General features: G+C 46.6%; 2 protein-coding genes across 2 annotated transcripts in view; both read left to right on the top strand.

Moving 5' to 3' along the window:
- LOC121858547 (proline-rich proteoglycan 2-like) overlaps window positions 1–8,497 on the top strand; it is a 76,203-nt gene extending 67,706 nt beyond the window's left edge. Inside the window, exons 2-3 of the mRNA XM_042355039.1 lie at window positions 3,231–3,271; window positions 8,187–8,497. Coding sequence (XP_042210973.1) covers window positions 3,231–3,271; window positions 8,187–8,497 — 352 coding nt within the window. The remainder of the gene's footprint in view (window positions 1–3,230; window positions 3,272–8,186) is intronic.
- Window positions 8,256–15,868, top strand: part of LOC121858363 — a 63,723-nt gene continuing 56,110 nt past the window's right edge. The window contains exons 1-3 of the mRNA XM_042354807.1: window positions 8,256–8,624; window positions 9,887–10,175; window positions 11,977–12,093. Coding sequence (XP_042210741.1) covers window positions 8,526–8,624; window positions 9,887–10,175; window positions 11,977–12,093 — 505 coding nt within the window. The 5' untranslated portion in view covers window positions 8,256–8,525. The remainder of the gene's footprint in view (window positions 8,625–9,886; window positions 10,176–11,976; window positions 12,094–15,868) is intronic.

Below are 15,868 nucleotides of genomic sequence, written 5' to 3'. Positions count from 1 at the left end.
AATCGGTGGACGAGGGGCACAATTATGATGTGGTATATCTCGACTTTAGCAAAGCCTTCGACAGAGTCCCCCACGAAAGACTAATTAGAAAGGTAGAAGCACATGGCATCAAAGGTAATATCCTTAAATGGATTAGGGCGTGGCTACAGGACAGGAAACAGCGAGTGAGCATTAATGGCACTAAGTCCCATTGGAGCAACGTCACTAATGGAGTTCCCCAGGGCTCAGTACTTGGACCATTATTATTTATTATATACATAAATTCATAGATATCCGCATAGACAGCAACATAAGCAAATTTGCTGATGACACTAAAATAGGACGTGTTATTAAATCTGACGAGGACTCCACAAAACTACAGAAAGATCTAAACAAATTTTTCGAATGGTCTGAAAAATGGCAGATGAAATTCAACGTGGACAAATGTAAAGTGGTCAGTATAGGAGATGTAAACAGAGAAATCAGATACAGATGAACAACGATGTTATAGAGAAATCCGACTGTGAGAAAGATTTAGGAGTAATGATAAGTGAGACTCTTAAACCAAGTCAACAATGTGTATTTGCTCGAAACAAGGCTAATAAAGTACTTGGATTCATACAAAGGAGTGTTAGTTACAAGACTAGCGAGGTCATCCTAAAACTATATCTTGTCCTTGTGAGACCTCACTTGGATTACGCAGTTCAATTCTGGTCACCGTACTACAGAATGGATATAGAATCCTTGGAAAGAATTCGGAGGAGAATGACAAGACTAATCCCGGGCATTAGGAACCTTGAGTACAGAGACAGGTTAAAGCATCTTAATTTGCACTCCCTCGAGTGACGTAGAGTGAGGGGCGACCTGATAGAGGTGTATAAATGGAAGTCAGGGTTAAACAAAGGGGACATTGCAAAGGTACTCAAACTATGCAACCAGGAGCGAACTCGTATTAATGGTTTTAAATTAGACAAATTTAGATTTAGGCGCGGAATAGGTAAACATTGGTTTGGAAATTGAGAAGTGGACGAGTGGAACAAGTTACCAATATCAAGCTGGGTACCCTAGACTGGTGGCACTAGACTGGGTGGTTGGGTGGCACTATCTATGAGTGGCAGTAGGATGATGAGACGGACATTTGATCAGGTTAGGTGGTGGTAGTGGTTCTTAAAGGTACTTGCCCGTTCACTCATTCGGGGTCAAACGAGGTCATGGATCCCGTGCCACCAGCTTTAAGACCCGTACCATACTTGTGCTATTTACCTAAAATGTACTGTACGAGTCACGCTGACAACACTACACCAGCAAAGTCTAAGTCAGATTCTCTCCCCAAACACCTCCCCCACCCCACCTCTCCCCATCTATCTTACTCCCTCCCTTCCCCACTTCCCACCTCCCCTCCCCATCTATCTTATCTATTCCCTTCCCTCATCACCCCATCATTCCGTTCTCCATCCATCTCACCCTCTCTCCACCTTTCATCTCCCCTCCCTATCGGAATCTCCCCTTCCCTCCCTCCCTTCCACCACTCCGTTCCCCACACATATCATCCCTCCCACCATCCCCTCCCCCCTTTCTCTCCTCCGGCACCCAAGTTTCCTTTCAGCCTCTGCACTTTAAAGAGACGTCCGGAGAGTTATGTGTCGCGCCCGCTCCAGCTGGTCTAGCCACGAGACCAGCACGAGACTAGCGAGAGACCAGAGAGAGACATTAACTCGAGGCCAGAGAGAGACACGAGCACGAGACCAGAGAGAGACACGAGCACGAGACCAGAGAGAGACACGAGCTGAGACCAGAGAGAGAGACATTGTCACGAGGCCAGAGAGACACACCATTGGGAAAGAAATGAGAGAACGTTTGAGATTCTGCAGACGGCATTGGATGTGTGTGTAAGGTTGAATATCACAACCACCATACCTACCACCGCCACCACCACCACCTATCACCACCATGCCACCTACCACCACCTTTGCCACCTACCACCACCCCTGCCATCTACCACCACCCCTGCCACGTACCACCACCCCAGCCACCTACTACCACCCCTGCCACCCACCACCACCCCAGCCACCCACTGCCACCCACCACCACCCCTCTACACCCACCACCACCCCAGCCATCTACCACCACCCCTGCCATCTACCACCACCCCAGCCACCTACCACTACCCCAGCCACCAACCACTACCCCAGCCACCTACCTTCACCACCCTGCCACCTGCTAACACCACCACCCCTGCCACCTTACACCACCCCCTGCCACCCACCACCACCCCAGCCACCCACCACCACCCCAGCCACCCACCACCACCCCTGCCACCCACCACCACCCCAGCCACCCACCACCACCCCAGCCACCCACCCTCACCACCCCCTGCCACCTACCACCACCCCTGCCACCTACCACCACCCCAGCCACCCACCACCACCCCAGCCACCCACCACCACCCCATCCACCCACCACCACCCCAGCCACCCACCACCACCCCCAAGCACCTACCACCACCCCCTGCCACCTACCACCACCCCAGCCACCTGCCTCCTCACCACCCTTGCCACCTACCACCACCTTGCCATCTACCACCACCCTGGAAAAGCTAATTCACCACCACCTCTGCCACCAACCGCCACCACCACCACCTATCACCACCCTTGCCACCTACCACTACCCTTGCCACCTACCACCACCATGCCACCTACCACCACCTTTGCCACCTACCACCACCCCTGCCATCTACCACCACCCCTGCCACGTACCACCACCCCAGCCACCTACTACCACCCCTGCCACCCACCACCACCCCAGCCACCCACCACCACCCCAGCCACCCACAATCGCCAGCAAATTAATTAAGAGACACGCAGGTAGAAGGTATATATACAGGTGCTGTCAGCGGGTGGCGGTGACTTCTGGTAATTAATCCCTGAAATTATTATGTGTTCCGCCGCCCGACTGACCTAGTGCTTTAGATTTTTATTATTTATTTATTTTTTGTGTCCTAGAGGCTTATCACAGCCTAGGAGGGAGCCGAAGAGTTTGTGATGTGATGGAATAGTTGGGATGGAAGACTGAGGCCCAGGGGTGGTTTTAACCGTATCTACTGAGGTTTACAGGGAAGTCTTTATTTATTTACTTTATTCAAACATGGAATCAAAATTAGAAGTTAAACATAAAATAAATCACCTGCTTCTTGTCTCGTTCGGAAGGGAGCCGTGGTTGAGTAGATATAATGCTCAATTTTTGTTCTAAAGGTCCCTGGTTCGCGCCCGGGAGATCCACAGTTCATCCAGCTGTGAATGGGTGCCTGATTTTACAGTTGGGGAAAGTTAAGGTGGTCGAGTACAGTGTCGGTCATGGTGCCTCCTTGTGTACCGAAGTGGGGGATGTATGGCCTCGATGTCTCATTGTTATGACAGAGACTCTTAGACTATTGGTGACAGTGGTGCAGTGGTCGAGTGGTGCATTGGTCGAGGGATGCAATTTTTGTGGAGTGGTGCCTGCCCTCACCCCCTCTCCCCCCCCCCCTACATGCCACCACCATCACCCACTACCACTTTCTCCAACTACACCAAACTATCCCGTCACCACCATCACAACCCACTCCCAATCTCCACCACCACCACAACCACCATCACAACCCACTCCCAATCTCCACCACCACCACAACCACCATCACAACCCACTCCCAACCTCCACCACCACCACAACCACAATCACAACCCACTCCCAATCTCCACCACCACCACAATCACCATCACAACCTACTCCCACTCTCCACCACCACCACCAATAGCACCCAGTTAGTGTTGGTGTTGAGGCGGAGTGAGGGAGGAGGGTGTATTTATATCCCACTCTCTTACCTTTTAACACAACAACAACAAGGACAGAGCCAAGAGAAGGAAGGAAGAGAGGGAGACGGAGGAAGGATGGGAAGGAGGAAGGATGGGAAGGAGGAAGGAAGGGGGAAGGAAAGTTAGGGTAGGTTTGTTTTGGTAAGGGTTAGGTGAGGTGTGGTTTGGTTAGGTTAGTTTTGGTAAGCGTTAGGTGAGGTGAGGTTTGGTTAGGTTAAGTTTGGTAAGGGTTAGGTAAGGTGAGGCTTGGTTAGGTTAGTTTTGGTAAGCGTTAGGTGAGGTGTGGTTTGGTTAGGTTAGTTTTGGTAAGCGTTAGGTGAGGTGAGGTTTGGTTAGGTTAGTTTTGGTAAGCGTTAGGTGAGGTGTGGTTTGGTTAGGTTAGTTTTGGTAAGCGTTAGGTGAGGTGAGGTTTGGTTAGGTTAAGTTTGGTAAGCGTTAGGATGGTTACGCTAGGTTAGGTTAAGTTAATCATCGGGTGAAATAAACTAGGGTGTCTAATGTTCACGTGATCCTTAAAATCTTGTACACAAATTAAAATGTTTTTGTCGATAATAAAAAAAATAGAATCACAAGGCCTGAATCCACTACCTCCTCCCCCTACCCCTTACCACCTACCCCTACCCTTTACCCCCTCTACCCTTTTACCCCCTAACCCCTCCCCCCTGTTGTCCTTTAAGTTAATTCTCCTTTTATTTATTTATTTATCTAGGAATCTATTATATAGGTCATTGGGGTAGTGGTCACCCTCGCTCCCTTGACCTATGACCTATGATTATATTTTCTGGTCATGAGTGTTAGTTGTTTGAAGGAAGCTACACAAAGAGAGGTCGAGTGTGTGTGTGTGTGTGTGTGTGTGTGTGTGTGTAGAAAGAAACAAGACGTCTTATATATACTCACTTGACTTAATCAGATTATTAAAGCAATTTACGTAAGAGGCTTTTTTTTTTATACCTCTCCCTTTAACTTGTGATATAAGAAGACACTTGCTTATTTATGGCTGAGTCTCTGGCTAGTTTGGACGCCATTAAAGACAGCGGCATCAGTGTATCGTTGTTTTTATATGTGAATAAGGAAGATGTGTATGGAAGTTTATTGATGGATTTTTAACGTAAGATCTTTGGGGATATAAAAGCCCTTGAGGATGGACTTGACTAATAGGGATCGGTCCCCCTCCTCCCCCAGTAAGGTGTTCTGTATACCTGGGCAGTGCGACGTCTTCTAATTGGCTTACGTAAACCTCCTGATATTCTTGAGAACCAGGAGGGGTGTCTCTTGAGGTGCCCAAGGTGTTGTTTGGTTGTTGGTCCGGTAATGTACAGGTGTGGTTAAGAACGTGGTGTTTGTTTGTTCGTTTTTGTATTCTCGTCTTGTGTTTGTTATAAAGTTTGGATGTTTTTCTTTGTTGTTGAGGGGTAATAGAGTAACGTCCGGTACCTGTAATTAGTAAGTCCAGGTGATGACTTGTATACATACACATTGTCCACTCTTCCTTCCTCCTCTCTCTCCTTCCTTCCACCTCCTCTTCATCTGCCCTTCCTCTCTAATCTCTACCCTCCCCCTCCCTACTCTCCTCTCCCCTCCCTCCCTCACCTCTTCCCCGCCTTACTCCCTCCCTCTTCCTCCCTCCTTCCTCTCCTCTCCTCCCCCTCCTCCACCACATACAGTATGCAACAGGGTAGTCTCGTGGTTGTGCATGATGAATGTTGCCTGATTTCCTCTGTCAACCCTGATGTTCCAATGCCTCACTCGTCCCATCCTGCCTCACCCTTCACCTCACATCATAACACTTAGTTCACCACTGGGAGGAGGAGGACAGCCGGTGGCCTCCTCAGGAGGACGTGGAGATGTTGTAGCCAGGAGACAAAGAATTAGGGGTGATATTATGGAAGGGCTGAATAGGTAAAGATGTTGGGTGATAGCAGGAGATTTAGAATGATGCTAGAGACGCCCAGGAGACAGAGATGTTAGGGAAGAACCAGAAGATACTAAATACTGAAAACAATATACTGAGATGAGAGGTGTATGTTAGGAATTGCAGGAAGGACCAATTGGTATGTCGGGGGAGCACTGATGGGCATAGTTAGAACCGGGGAAGGCAAATGTTAATGGACTTTAGGGACTTGTGGGAGGGACATTATCAGTCAGGTCAGGAAGGCAAGGCATAGAGCTGAGCGCGAGAAAAGAAAAGAGTTGGTGGACTTAGTGTGTGTGTGTGTGTGTGTGTGTGTGTGTAATAAATAATAATAATAATTAACGGTTTATTGAGCTTGGCAGCCAGAAGGCTGAAAATATACAGTTACATATTTGGGGAATGGGTTACGAATTACAAATAATATACAAGTAACATAAGTGACACAAATAAGACATATAATAACTAGATGGGGAAAAGCTCAAACTACAGTTCATTTCAACATAGTGACAGTGTAAGGAGCAGTGTTTACTGGGAGTGAATACACTGATTTATTACAAGTTATTGATAATTTTTACAATGGTTGGGACTGGGCTGTTCTTATAGCGATCAGTTCGTGCACGTATGGGCTGGATGCGGTTGTGGTGTCGAACAGCAATTCTCGGACAAGGGATCTCAGGTGGTAGTAGGGCCGGTGTCGGGGATGGTGTAGAAGCTTCTTACCAAATTTGCAGATGAGGTCGTGGTGATGGTCAGTGAGAGTCGAAAGGGTCAGTGTGTTGAGCGCTTCTTGATATGTGGAGTAGGAAGGGAGAGAATAATCTTGCATGCCCTCTTTGCACTTTTTCTAGGTGTTTACGTTGTGTGGCATTTAGGGAGGAAGACCAGGTGGGGGAGGCATAGGTGAGCTTGGGAAGTATGAATGTTGTGTAAACACTGAGGAGCTCGTGTGCAGGAACTCCGAGGACTTGAGTCGGCGGAGGAGGTGGAGACGGAAACTGGAGGATTTGACAACTTCACTGACGTGTGGTTTCCAATTTAGTTTGTTGTCTATGGTGACGCCGAGGAGCTTCGTGGAATCTACAACCTGGAGTGTGTTCGGACCTAGAGTAATGGAAGGAGGTGGGACAATGTCGGAGGAGAGGTTGATGTGCATAACCATGGTTTTGGTATGGTTGATGGTGACATGGTTGTTGGTGGCCCAGTTTTGAAGAGTGTTCAATAAATCCTGAAGGGCGGTATAGTTGGGAGTAGAATTGTTGACGCTGATCCCAATGGTGGAGTTGTCGACATATTTCCAGCGAGCGGGGGTTTCTCTTAGGGCATCATTGATGAGCATAAGGAAGCAGAGTGGTCCCATCTTGGTGCCTTTGGGGACGCCACAGGTGAGTGACTGAAAGGTGGAGACAGCCCCTCGGAAGCGTACAGCTTGGCGTCGGTCACTGAGGAAGTCTGTAAGCCATGGTGTGTGTGTGTGTGTGTGTGTGTGTGTGTGTGTGTGTGTGTGTGTGTGTGTGTGTGTGTGTGTGTGTGTGTTTGTGTGTGTGTGTGTGTGTATCTTAACTCCGTGTATGAGAGAGTCATTCCGCGATTAGATCTAATACCCTTAAACCTCTGAACCCACCGTCTCATCGAACCCAACCTGAACCCACCATGTTATAGAACCTTTTGAACCCAACCCGAACCCTGAACCCACCGAACTTATGAACCATCGAACCCCTTAAGTACAGTTACTTCATCCCAGGACGAAGATATATTAACCCTTTGGATACGATAACCATTTCCCCCACCTCCTAGAATACCCAAAGGCAGGTCAAGTCTTCGTAGTCAAAGGGTTAATAATGTTATAACTGTTAATTAGAATCAAAATTAGATCTTGAGTTGTGGCAGCAGGTGAAGACCATCAAGACTCACCAGGTATGTGCTGGGATTTACACTCAAGACTAACTGGATGACATTATTGTTAATTTATTAGCGTCGAGTTTGGCTCTAGGAGGTGGAGGTGCCAGGACAGGTGCACGGAGGAGGAAGAGGACTGCTTGTGTCTTACTCAAGGTCTCAGTTGGGTGTTGTAGCAGTATGTAGGTGATGCAGGAAAAATCTAAATGTATTAATGTGGCTTTAGTCTCAGGTGAAGCTTGTGAAATCTTGGTGATGTTTAACAAAAGTATTAGTCCCTGGGGGGTTCACCTGCCTCTGCAGCTACTACTATGACTGTTACTACTGATTTTATGATTGTTTTTGTGCTCTTACTACTACTACTACTACTACTACTACTACTACTACTACTACTACTACTACTACTACTACTACTACTACTACTACTACTACTTTTGCTACTGCTATTACTGCTGCTACAACTGCTACAGCTGATACTACTGTACTACTATTACTGCTTCAACTATATACATCATTAATACTAACTTGGACTCATTGTTTCTCTTCAGCGAGTTGCCCGAGTGGCCCCCTGCGTGTGCCGTTAGTGAGACGAGTACTGGGGAAGTGCCCCGCAGTAACCACGGAGCCGCCCACCAGCTGCCCCGCCCCAGGAGAGCCCTCCGGCCCCCTGGGAACACCATACGCCCCTTTTGGTCCTCCGGCTCCCACCAACTCGCCCCAGGCTCCGTTTGGACCTCCAAAGATCTTTGCGCCTCAGGCTCCGTTTGGACCTCCGAAGACCTCCGGGCCTCAGGCTCCGCCGACAACCACCTCACGGAGGGACCTCTGTGGACACCCCACCCCCATCACAGTCTACTAAAGGGCCGCCAATTCAGGGCGACCGAGCCATGCGCCGCCCCTCGTTCTGTTGTGAGCAGCATGGTGCTGGGGAGACCAAGTGTCAGCCCCAGGTCAGTGAGCCCAGCCTCGGGTCATCTGGTTCAGGGGTCAGTGTCTTATCTCATCTTTACTGCCCCGTCTTCCCTCCTGTGTCCTGCTCTCACTTTTTGTTCTCTCTGTATCATTATGTCCCTTACCTACACACCCCAAAATGTGGTGTTTTCATGTACTGTACTGTGTCCATAGCCCACAGTACTGTACCTCCAGGGCTTTCAGAATCTACTGATGGTCCATACTCTAACCAAGTACATCCTGATTCATGTAACCAAGTACTCCTTTGATTAATATAACCAAGTACCCTATTGATTAATGTAACCAAGTACTCCCTTGATTAATGTAACCAAGTACCCCATTGAGTAATGTAACCAAGTACTCCCTTGAGTAATGTAACCAAGTACCCTATTGATTAATGTAACCAAGTACTCCCTTGATTAATGTAACAAAGTACCTCTAATTACTATAACCAATTACCTTCCTTTCTGATTACTAAAACTCCGAGACCAAAAAAACTGTTGAAAGCCCTATTTTCAGCATGACCCATACGGTAGTCCTTGTTTGTAACCTCTTTTAACTGTTCCTCACCATAGTTCAATTGTGTCATTACAGTTTATTATAGATAGTAATTGTGGTAATGATACAGGTTACTTCTTATCCATTATGGTCTTAGTGTCAGTGTATTTCTTAAGTGCTGCAGTAATGTTCTAACGTAAAACTTATAGAGTATATGATTCTGGGGTCGAGTTCTCAAGCGATTCCTTAATTTATATTTTCATCTTAACTGCAGCACGAAAATAGCATCTCAAAATGGCGTCAGATCTATGCTGAGACTCTACTTTAACTCGATGAATTCTCTCAATACAAGTTAAGGGTTTAATTAAGGTACAGAATTTTGAGAATCAGAGTTAAACAGACGCATGTGACACCGAAAACACATTCATGAAGGTTTAGAATCACATCAGCAGCTAAAGAGGCAAGTTTTAATCTTGTTTGAAAGAGCTGGTTTGTAGATAATCAGTTGGAAAGTGCACGAGTAAAAGTCGCTTTACAGTATTGTTGAAGCTTAACTGAGAGTGAGTGAGTGTTTTTGTGTATGAGTGAGTTAACTTGTAGTGACTAGATGTTAACTTTAGGTGTTGTAGTGACTAGATGTTAACTTTAGGTGTTGTAGTGACTAGATGTTAACTTTAGGTGTTGGTTTAACACTTGTTATGTTAACCTTCGTGTGAGTGAGTTTTAAAGGTAAATTGAGAGTAAATGGACGCTATCAGTTGGCTGTCACACGGGCGTAAGTAGGTGCGGTTTGTTCCAGGAGGGCGGGGAGAGCACCCTGGCACGAGTCCGAAGGTTCCTGGCCGTGTCCATGGGCGGGCGGTCCTCATCCCGCTGCAAACACCACAACACCCTCCCGCCCGACCCTCTCCATGCTCCCGCCCACGCCGTACACTCTCTTCTCGCTGACATGAAGGGCGCCGGCGTGGGCGTGCAGGGCGTGCTGGGCCGCCCACTGGAGGAGGTGATGGCCGCCCATGGAGAAGACACCAATGGCCACGGCGTGCCCACCCTGGTCCACCTCCTCTGCTGCTTCCTCCTCACTCACGGTAAGTTGGTCTATAGCACCTTGTTCTTGGGGGGGGTGCTGGGCTCCTTCCCCTGACCACTCGCCCTGTTTTAGGGACCCGAAGGAGCCCTTAAAATATACCACACTATTCGGTATTTTAGGGACAGTGATTTAAATGAACAAACTCAGTTACATGTGACTAATAGTTTTATTTTAGTGAGTGACTTAAATGAACTGAGTTACCTGTAGAGGACCAGGTGTTAACGCAGTCACTCCACTCTCATTGCAGTTATTACTAGCTCTTCGTCATCAGTCGCTCATTAAATGGATTTAAACACTAAAGCATTTTGTGGTCAGAAGAGTTTTATGTAGTGCCATTACAGTATTTTGTATTCCCATTTTCACATTACAGTATTAGGTTGACGAATTACAGCGAGTTACTTAATATTTACGATATGATTCCAACTTGCTTCGGAATATTTAGCGCTTTTAGTTTTAAATTTTCACATGACGTTCATTACTACACCTGTGCCGTTCTTTTACGGTTACCAGGAGTGACTGACGTTCATTACTACACCTGTGCCGTCCTTTTACTGTTACCAGGAGTGACTGACGTTCATTACTACACCTGTGCCGTCCTTTTGCTGTTACCAGGAGTGACTGACGTTCATTACTACACCTGTGCCGTTCTTTTACGGTTACCAGGAGTGACTGACATTCATTACTACACCTGTGCCGTTCTTTTACGGTTACCAGGAGTGACTGACGTTCATTACTACACCTGTGCCGTCCTTTTACTGGACCAGGAGTGACTGACGTTCATTACTACACCTGTGCCGTTCTTTTACGGTTACCAGGAGTGACTGACGTTCATTACTACACCTGTGCCGTCCTTTTACGGTTACCAGGAGTGACTGACGTTCATTACTACACCTGTGCCGTCCTTTTACGGTTACCAGGAGTGACTGACGTTCATTACTACACCTGTGCCGTCCTTTTACGGTTACCAGGAGTGACTGACGTTCATTACTACACCTGTGCCGTCCTTTTACGGTTACCAGGAGTGACTGACGTTCATTACTACACCTGTGCCGTCCTTTTACTGTTACCAGGAGTGACTGACGTTCATTACTACACCTGTGCCGTCCTTTTACTGTTACCAGGAGTGACTGACGTTCGATTATATGCTTAAACATGTGTTATTGAGTATCTCTGAACACGTGTCGCTTGGTATAACTTAACTTCTTGAGTACGATGACAAACCTCTGAGTACATTGAATTATTAGGTCCTTGAGTGAGGTAGTTTAATCCCTTGAGTGCGATGAATTAACCCATGGAATAAAGGTATTGTAACCCCTCTCTTGAGTACGTTAGTTTAGCCTCTTTAAGTACAATGACTTGTGAATTATTATATTGAGTGCCATAACATTTCCAGTCATCGTATTTGGGGGTTAAGTCATCGTTTTGGGGGGGTTAAGTCATCCTGTTCAAGTGGGTTAAGTTATATTGTTCCAGGGGTTAAGTCATCGTGTTCAAGTGGGTTAAGTCATCTTGTTTAGGTGGGTTAAGTCATCTTGTTCAGGGGGTTAAGTCATCTTGTTCAGGTGGGTTAAGTCATCTTGTTCAGGGGGTTAAGTCATCGTGTTCAGGGGAGTTAAGTCATCTTGTTCAAAGGCGTTAAGTCATCTTGTTCAGGGGGGTTAAGTCATCTTGTTCAGGGGGTTAAGTCATCGTGTTCAAGGGGGTTAAGTTACTAAGTGTTACAGGGTGTGACTGTGTGTGTTGCAGGTGTGGATTAAGTTACTAAGCATTACAGGGTGTGGCTGTTGTGTGTGTTGCAGGTGTGGATTACGACACCCTGGTGAGTGAGGACTGGTGTGCCGAGGAGGTGAGGACCCGACTACTGCTGGAGCGGGAGGCTGCAGGTGTGGACCCCGACGTACAGGAGACTCCCCCAGGTACTGTCTCACCTGTCACTCACCTGTCTTCTTTACCACTTAGGGCACGTTGTTTACCTATGTTCATCTGTATTCACCTTTCCTCACCTGTATTCACCTTTCCTCACTTGTGTTCACCTTTCTTCACCTGTGTTCACCTTTCTTCACCTGTGTTCACCTTTCCTCACCTGTGTTCACCTTTCTTCACCTGTGCTTACCTTTCTTCACCTGTGTTTACCTTTCTTCACCTGTGTTTACCTTTCTTCACCAGTGTTCACCTTTCCTCATCTGTGTTCACCTTTCCTCACCTGTGTTCACCTTTCCGCACCTGTGTTTACCTTTCTTCACCTGTGTTCACCTTTCCTCACCTGTGTTCACCTTTCTTCACCTGTGTTCACCTTTCCGCACCTGTGTTTACCTTTCTTCACCTGTGTTCACCTTTCCTCACCTGTGTTCACCTTTCCGCACTTGTGTTCACTTTTCCTCTCCTGTGTTCACCTTTCTTCACCTGTGTTAACCTTTCTTCACCTGTGTTCACCTGTACCAGTAAAATGGACAAAACGAAAGGAAGAGAAAACTCCACTTTTATCTACATTGTTGTTATGGTGGAGAAGTGAACGGCTGTATATAGAGTCTCTGGTAAACTGATTGGGATACGGAGGACTAATGGGCCCAAATATCCACAAACTCGGATATTTGGTGACCTTTGACCCCTATAAATTGGTAAAAAGTACACAAACTTAGATATTTGGTGACCTTTGACCCCTATAAATTGGTAAAAAGTACACAAACTTAGATATTTGGTGACCTTTGACCCAAATAAAGTGGTCAACAAAACAATTTCGAATATTTGGTGACCTCTGACCCCAATAAAGTGGTAAAAAGTACACAAATTCGAGTATGTGGTGACCCTTTGACCTCTATAAAGTGGTCTAAACTACACAAAATCGAATACTATTTTTTATCACTGTTTAAAACCTACACCAGGATGTCTTTATACAATGGTCCGTGTATTTTGGGTTGAACTATGGCCAAATTATGAAACAAAATCCATAAATTAAGATATTTTTCCCCATGGCTATTGACATAAATGAAGTGAGCAAGATGAAAGAAGATGAAAAAGGGGAGAAGAAGAGAGAAGGTTATCTCCTTCGTTTTTGGGTAGAAAGGTAAACAATTCTTCTCCACTTCTCACAAGCAACAAACACACGGGGAAGGGGAAAGGGAGGGCAGCAGACCTTGGTGCGGTGGTCGTTGTCGCCGCCTAGTGAAGCACCACACAAGCATCATGTTACATTAAGCCTTCTAGCGTGGTGATGGTAGGGGGGTGAGGGGGTGGTGACCTTCATCTGTGACCTTGACCTCTTATATCAGATGTAGACGAAAATTTATATCTTAAACCCGAGCTATTGTCGAGGTCAGTCTGTTAACGAATTTTAGCCAAGATAGGATTTAGAACGTAGACATTAGCTTGTAAACAGACAGACAGACCAAAATAGAAAAGAAATGCAAGTCGGATTTTCAACCAGGTATAATAAATTGACGAATAGTAACAACAATAGACATATGCTACCAATAATAGACAAAGGTATTGCTTGTAACAACATGAGGAGCTGATACGCAGTTGGTACCCGGTTGCCAGTTAGTAAATAGTGGCGGAGGTGAGGAGGGAGAGAAGGAGAGGTGAGGGTAGGGGGGGGGAGGGGGGTAGGTGTCTCGTGTTGGTATTGATCGAACGTAATACAACTGTTCTAACTGTTCTCGGAATTGGAAGTTACGACGCACTCTACACAAAGGTTTCTCGGAAGCCTCATGTGAATTACAAAAAAACAGGGGGCAGGGAGGTTGAACTAGAGGAGGAGTCAGGGAGGACGAGAGAGGGAGAAGGAGGTTAAGGGAGAGACAGGAGGTTGAACTAGAGGAGTCAGGGAGGACGAGAGAGGGAGAAGGAGGTTAAGGGAGAGAAATGGAGGTTGAACTAGTGAGGGAGAATCAGTGAGGTTGAGGGAGAGATAATGGAGGTTGAGGGACAGGGAAGTTGAACTCGAGGAGGAGTCAGGGAAGTTGAGGGAGAGGAAAAGTCAGGGAGTTTGAGGGAGAGACAGGGAGGTTGAACTGTGAGATATATTACTGTAGCTACAAGAGAACGGATCAAATGGGCCCTTGTACTATCGGGCCCCTGTTGTAATAGGCCCCAACTTAACCGAGGCTGGGTTGGCGGTAGGTTAGGTTAGTTTAGATTAGGTTAGTGATAGGTTTGGTTAGTGATAGGTTAGGTTAGCGGTAGATTAGTTTAGGTTGGCGTTAGGTTAGGTTAGGTTAGCATTAGGGTTGTTAAGTCTTCAAGTAAAATAAGGTGGAGGCGAATTTTCAGGTAAAACGTCTACCTGCTTGGCGGTAACACCTGCCTGTGACCCTGAGGTGAATTCTCAAAGATGTGTGTTGAATTTTTCCTCCATAACTGAATATTCAAGAACACATCGGGCAGGCTGGCTTAAGGTGGCACTTTGGTGATCACGAGTTGGCAGAGTGGTGTGTGTGTGTGGGGGGGGGGGTTATTGTTGTGTGTACAGGTGGTGGGACGCCGAGCACAGTCAACTAAAATGTTACTTGGTCACTTTATATTATTATTATTATTAAAGTACCTTGGCAAATTTTAAAAAATCATCTATCTTACTACCAACTAGTATTGCATGTTTTTTTAATAGTAGAATGTCTAAGGATAATCGACCAGGCATAATAATATGAATATCGTGACTTTTTCACATTTTTCATCAATATATTTAAACATTAAGTATATTTTGTGTGCCCACAGCTCTGAATGCATTATACTCCTCGCATGATTATGTTGGTACAAATAAGGTAGTTTTCCTTGAGCCTTTTGATTTTTGACACTGTAAACATGGAGCACAGCGGTCTGCAAATATTGAGCTGCACAGACGCACGTCACTAACAGCTGATCGTGATGTAAACATTACAGTACACTGACGCACGTGGCTCACAGCTGATCGTGATGTAAACATTATGGTACACTGACACACGTGGCTCACGGCAGATCGTGATGTAAACATTACAGTACACTGACGCACGTGGCTCACGGCAGATCGTGATGTAAACATTACAGTACACTGACGCACGTGGCTCACGGCAGATCGTGATGTAAACATTATGGTACACTGACGCACGTGGCTCACGGCAGATCGTGATGTAAACATTACAGTACACTGACGCACGTGGCTCACGGCAGATCGTGATGTAAACATTACAGTACACTGACGCACGCGGCTCACGGCTGATCGTGATGTAAACATTATGGTACACTGACGCACGTGGCTCACTGCTGATCGTGATGTAAACATTACAGTACACTGACGCACGTGGCTCACGGCAGATCGTGATGTAAACATTGCAGTACACTGACGTCACGGCAGATCGTGATGTAAACATTATGGTACACTGACGCACGTGGCTCACGGCAGATCGTGATGTAAACATTATGGTACACTGACGCACGCGGCTCACGGCTGATCGTGATGTAAACATTACAGTACACTGACGCACGTGGCTCACGGCAGATCGTGATGTAAACATTACAGTACACTGACGCACGTGGCTCACGGCTGATCGTGATGTAAACATTACAGTACACTGACGCACGTGGCTTACGGCTGATGGCATCGACACGCAATGTCAACCTTGAGTCACAACAGACCATTTGTTGAACAGCTGATTCTCCCTGACACGCGATATCAACACTGAGTCACACTGGACCTCATGCCAACAGCTGATTGCACTA

Source organism: Homarus americanus, unplaced genomic scaffold, assembly GCF_018991925.1.
Source record: "Homarus americanus isolate GMGI-L3 unplaced genomic scaffold, GMGI_Hamer_2.0 scaffold12870, whole genome shotgun sequence".
NCBI classification, from domain to species: Eukaryota; Metazoa; Arthropoda; class Malacostraca; order Decapoda; family Nephropidae; genus Homarus; species Homarus americanus.
Note: the sequence above shows the minus strand (reverse complement) of the source record. Positions and strands in the feature narration are given on the sequence as shown.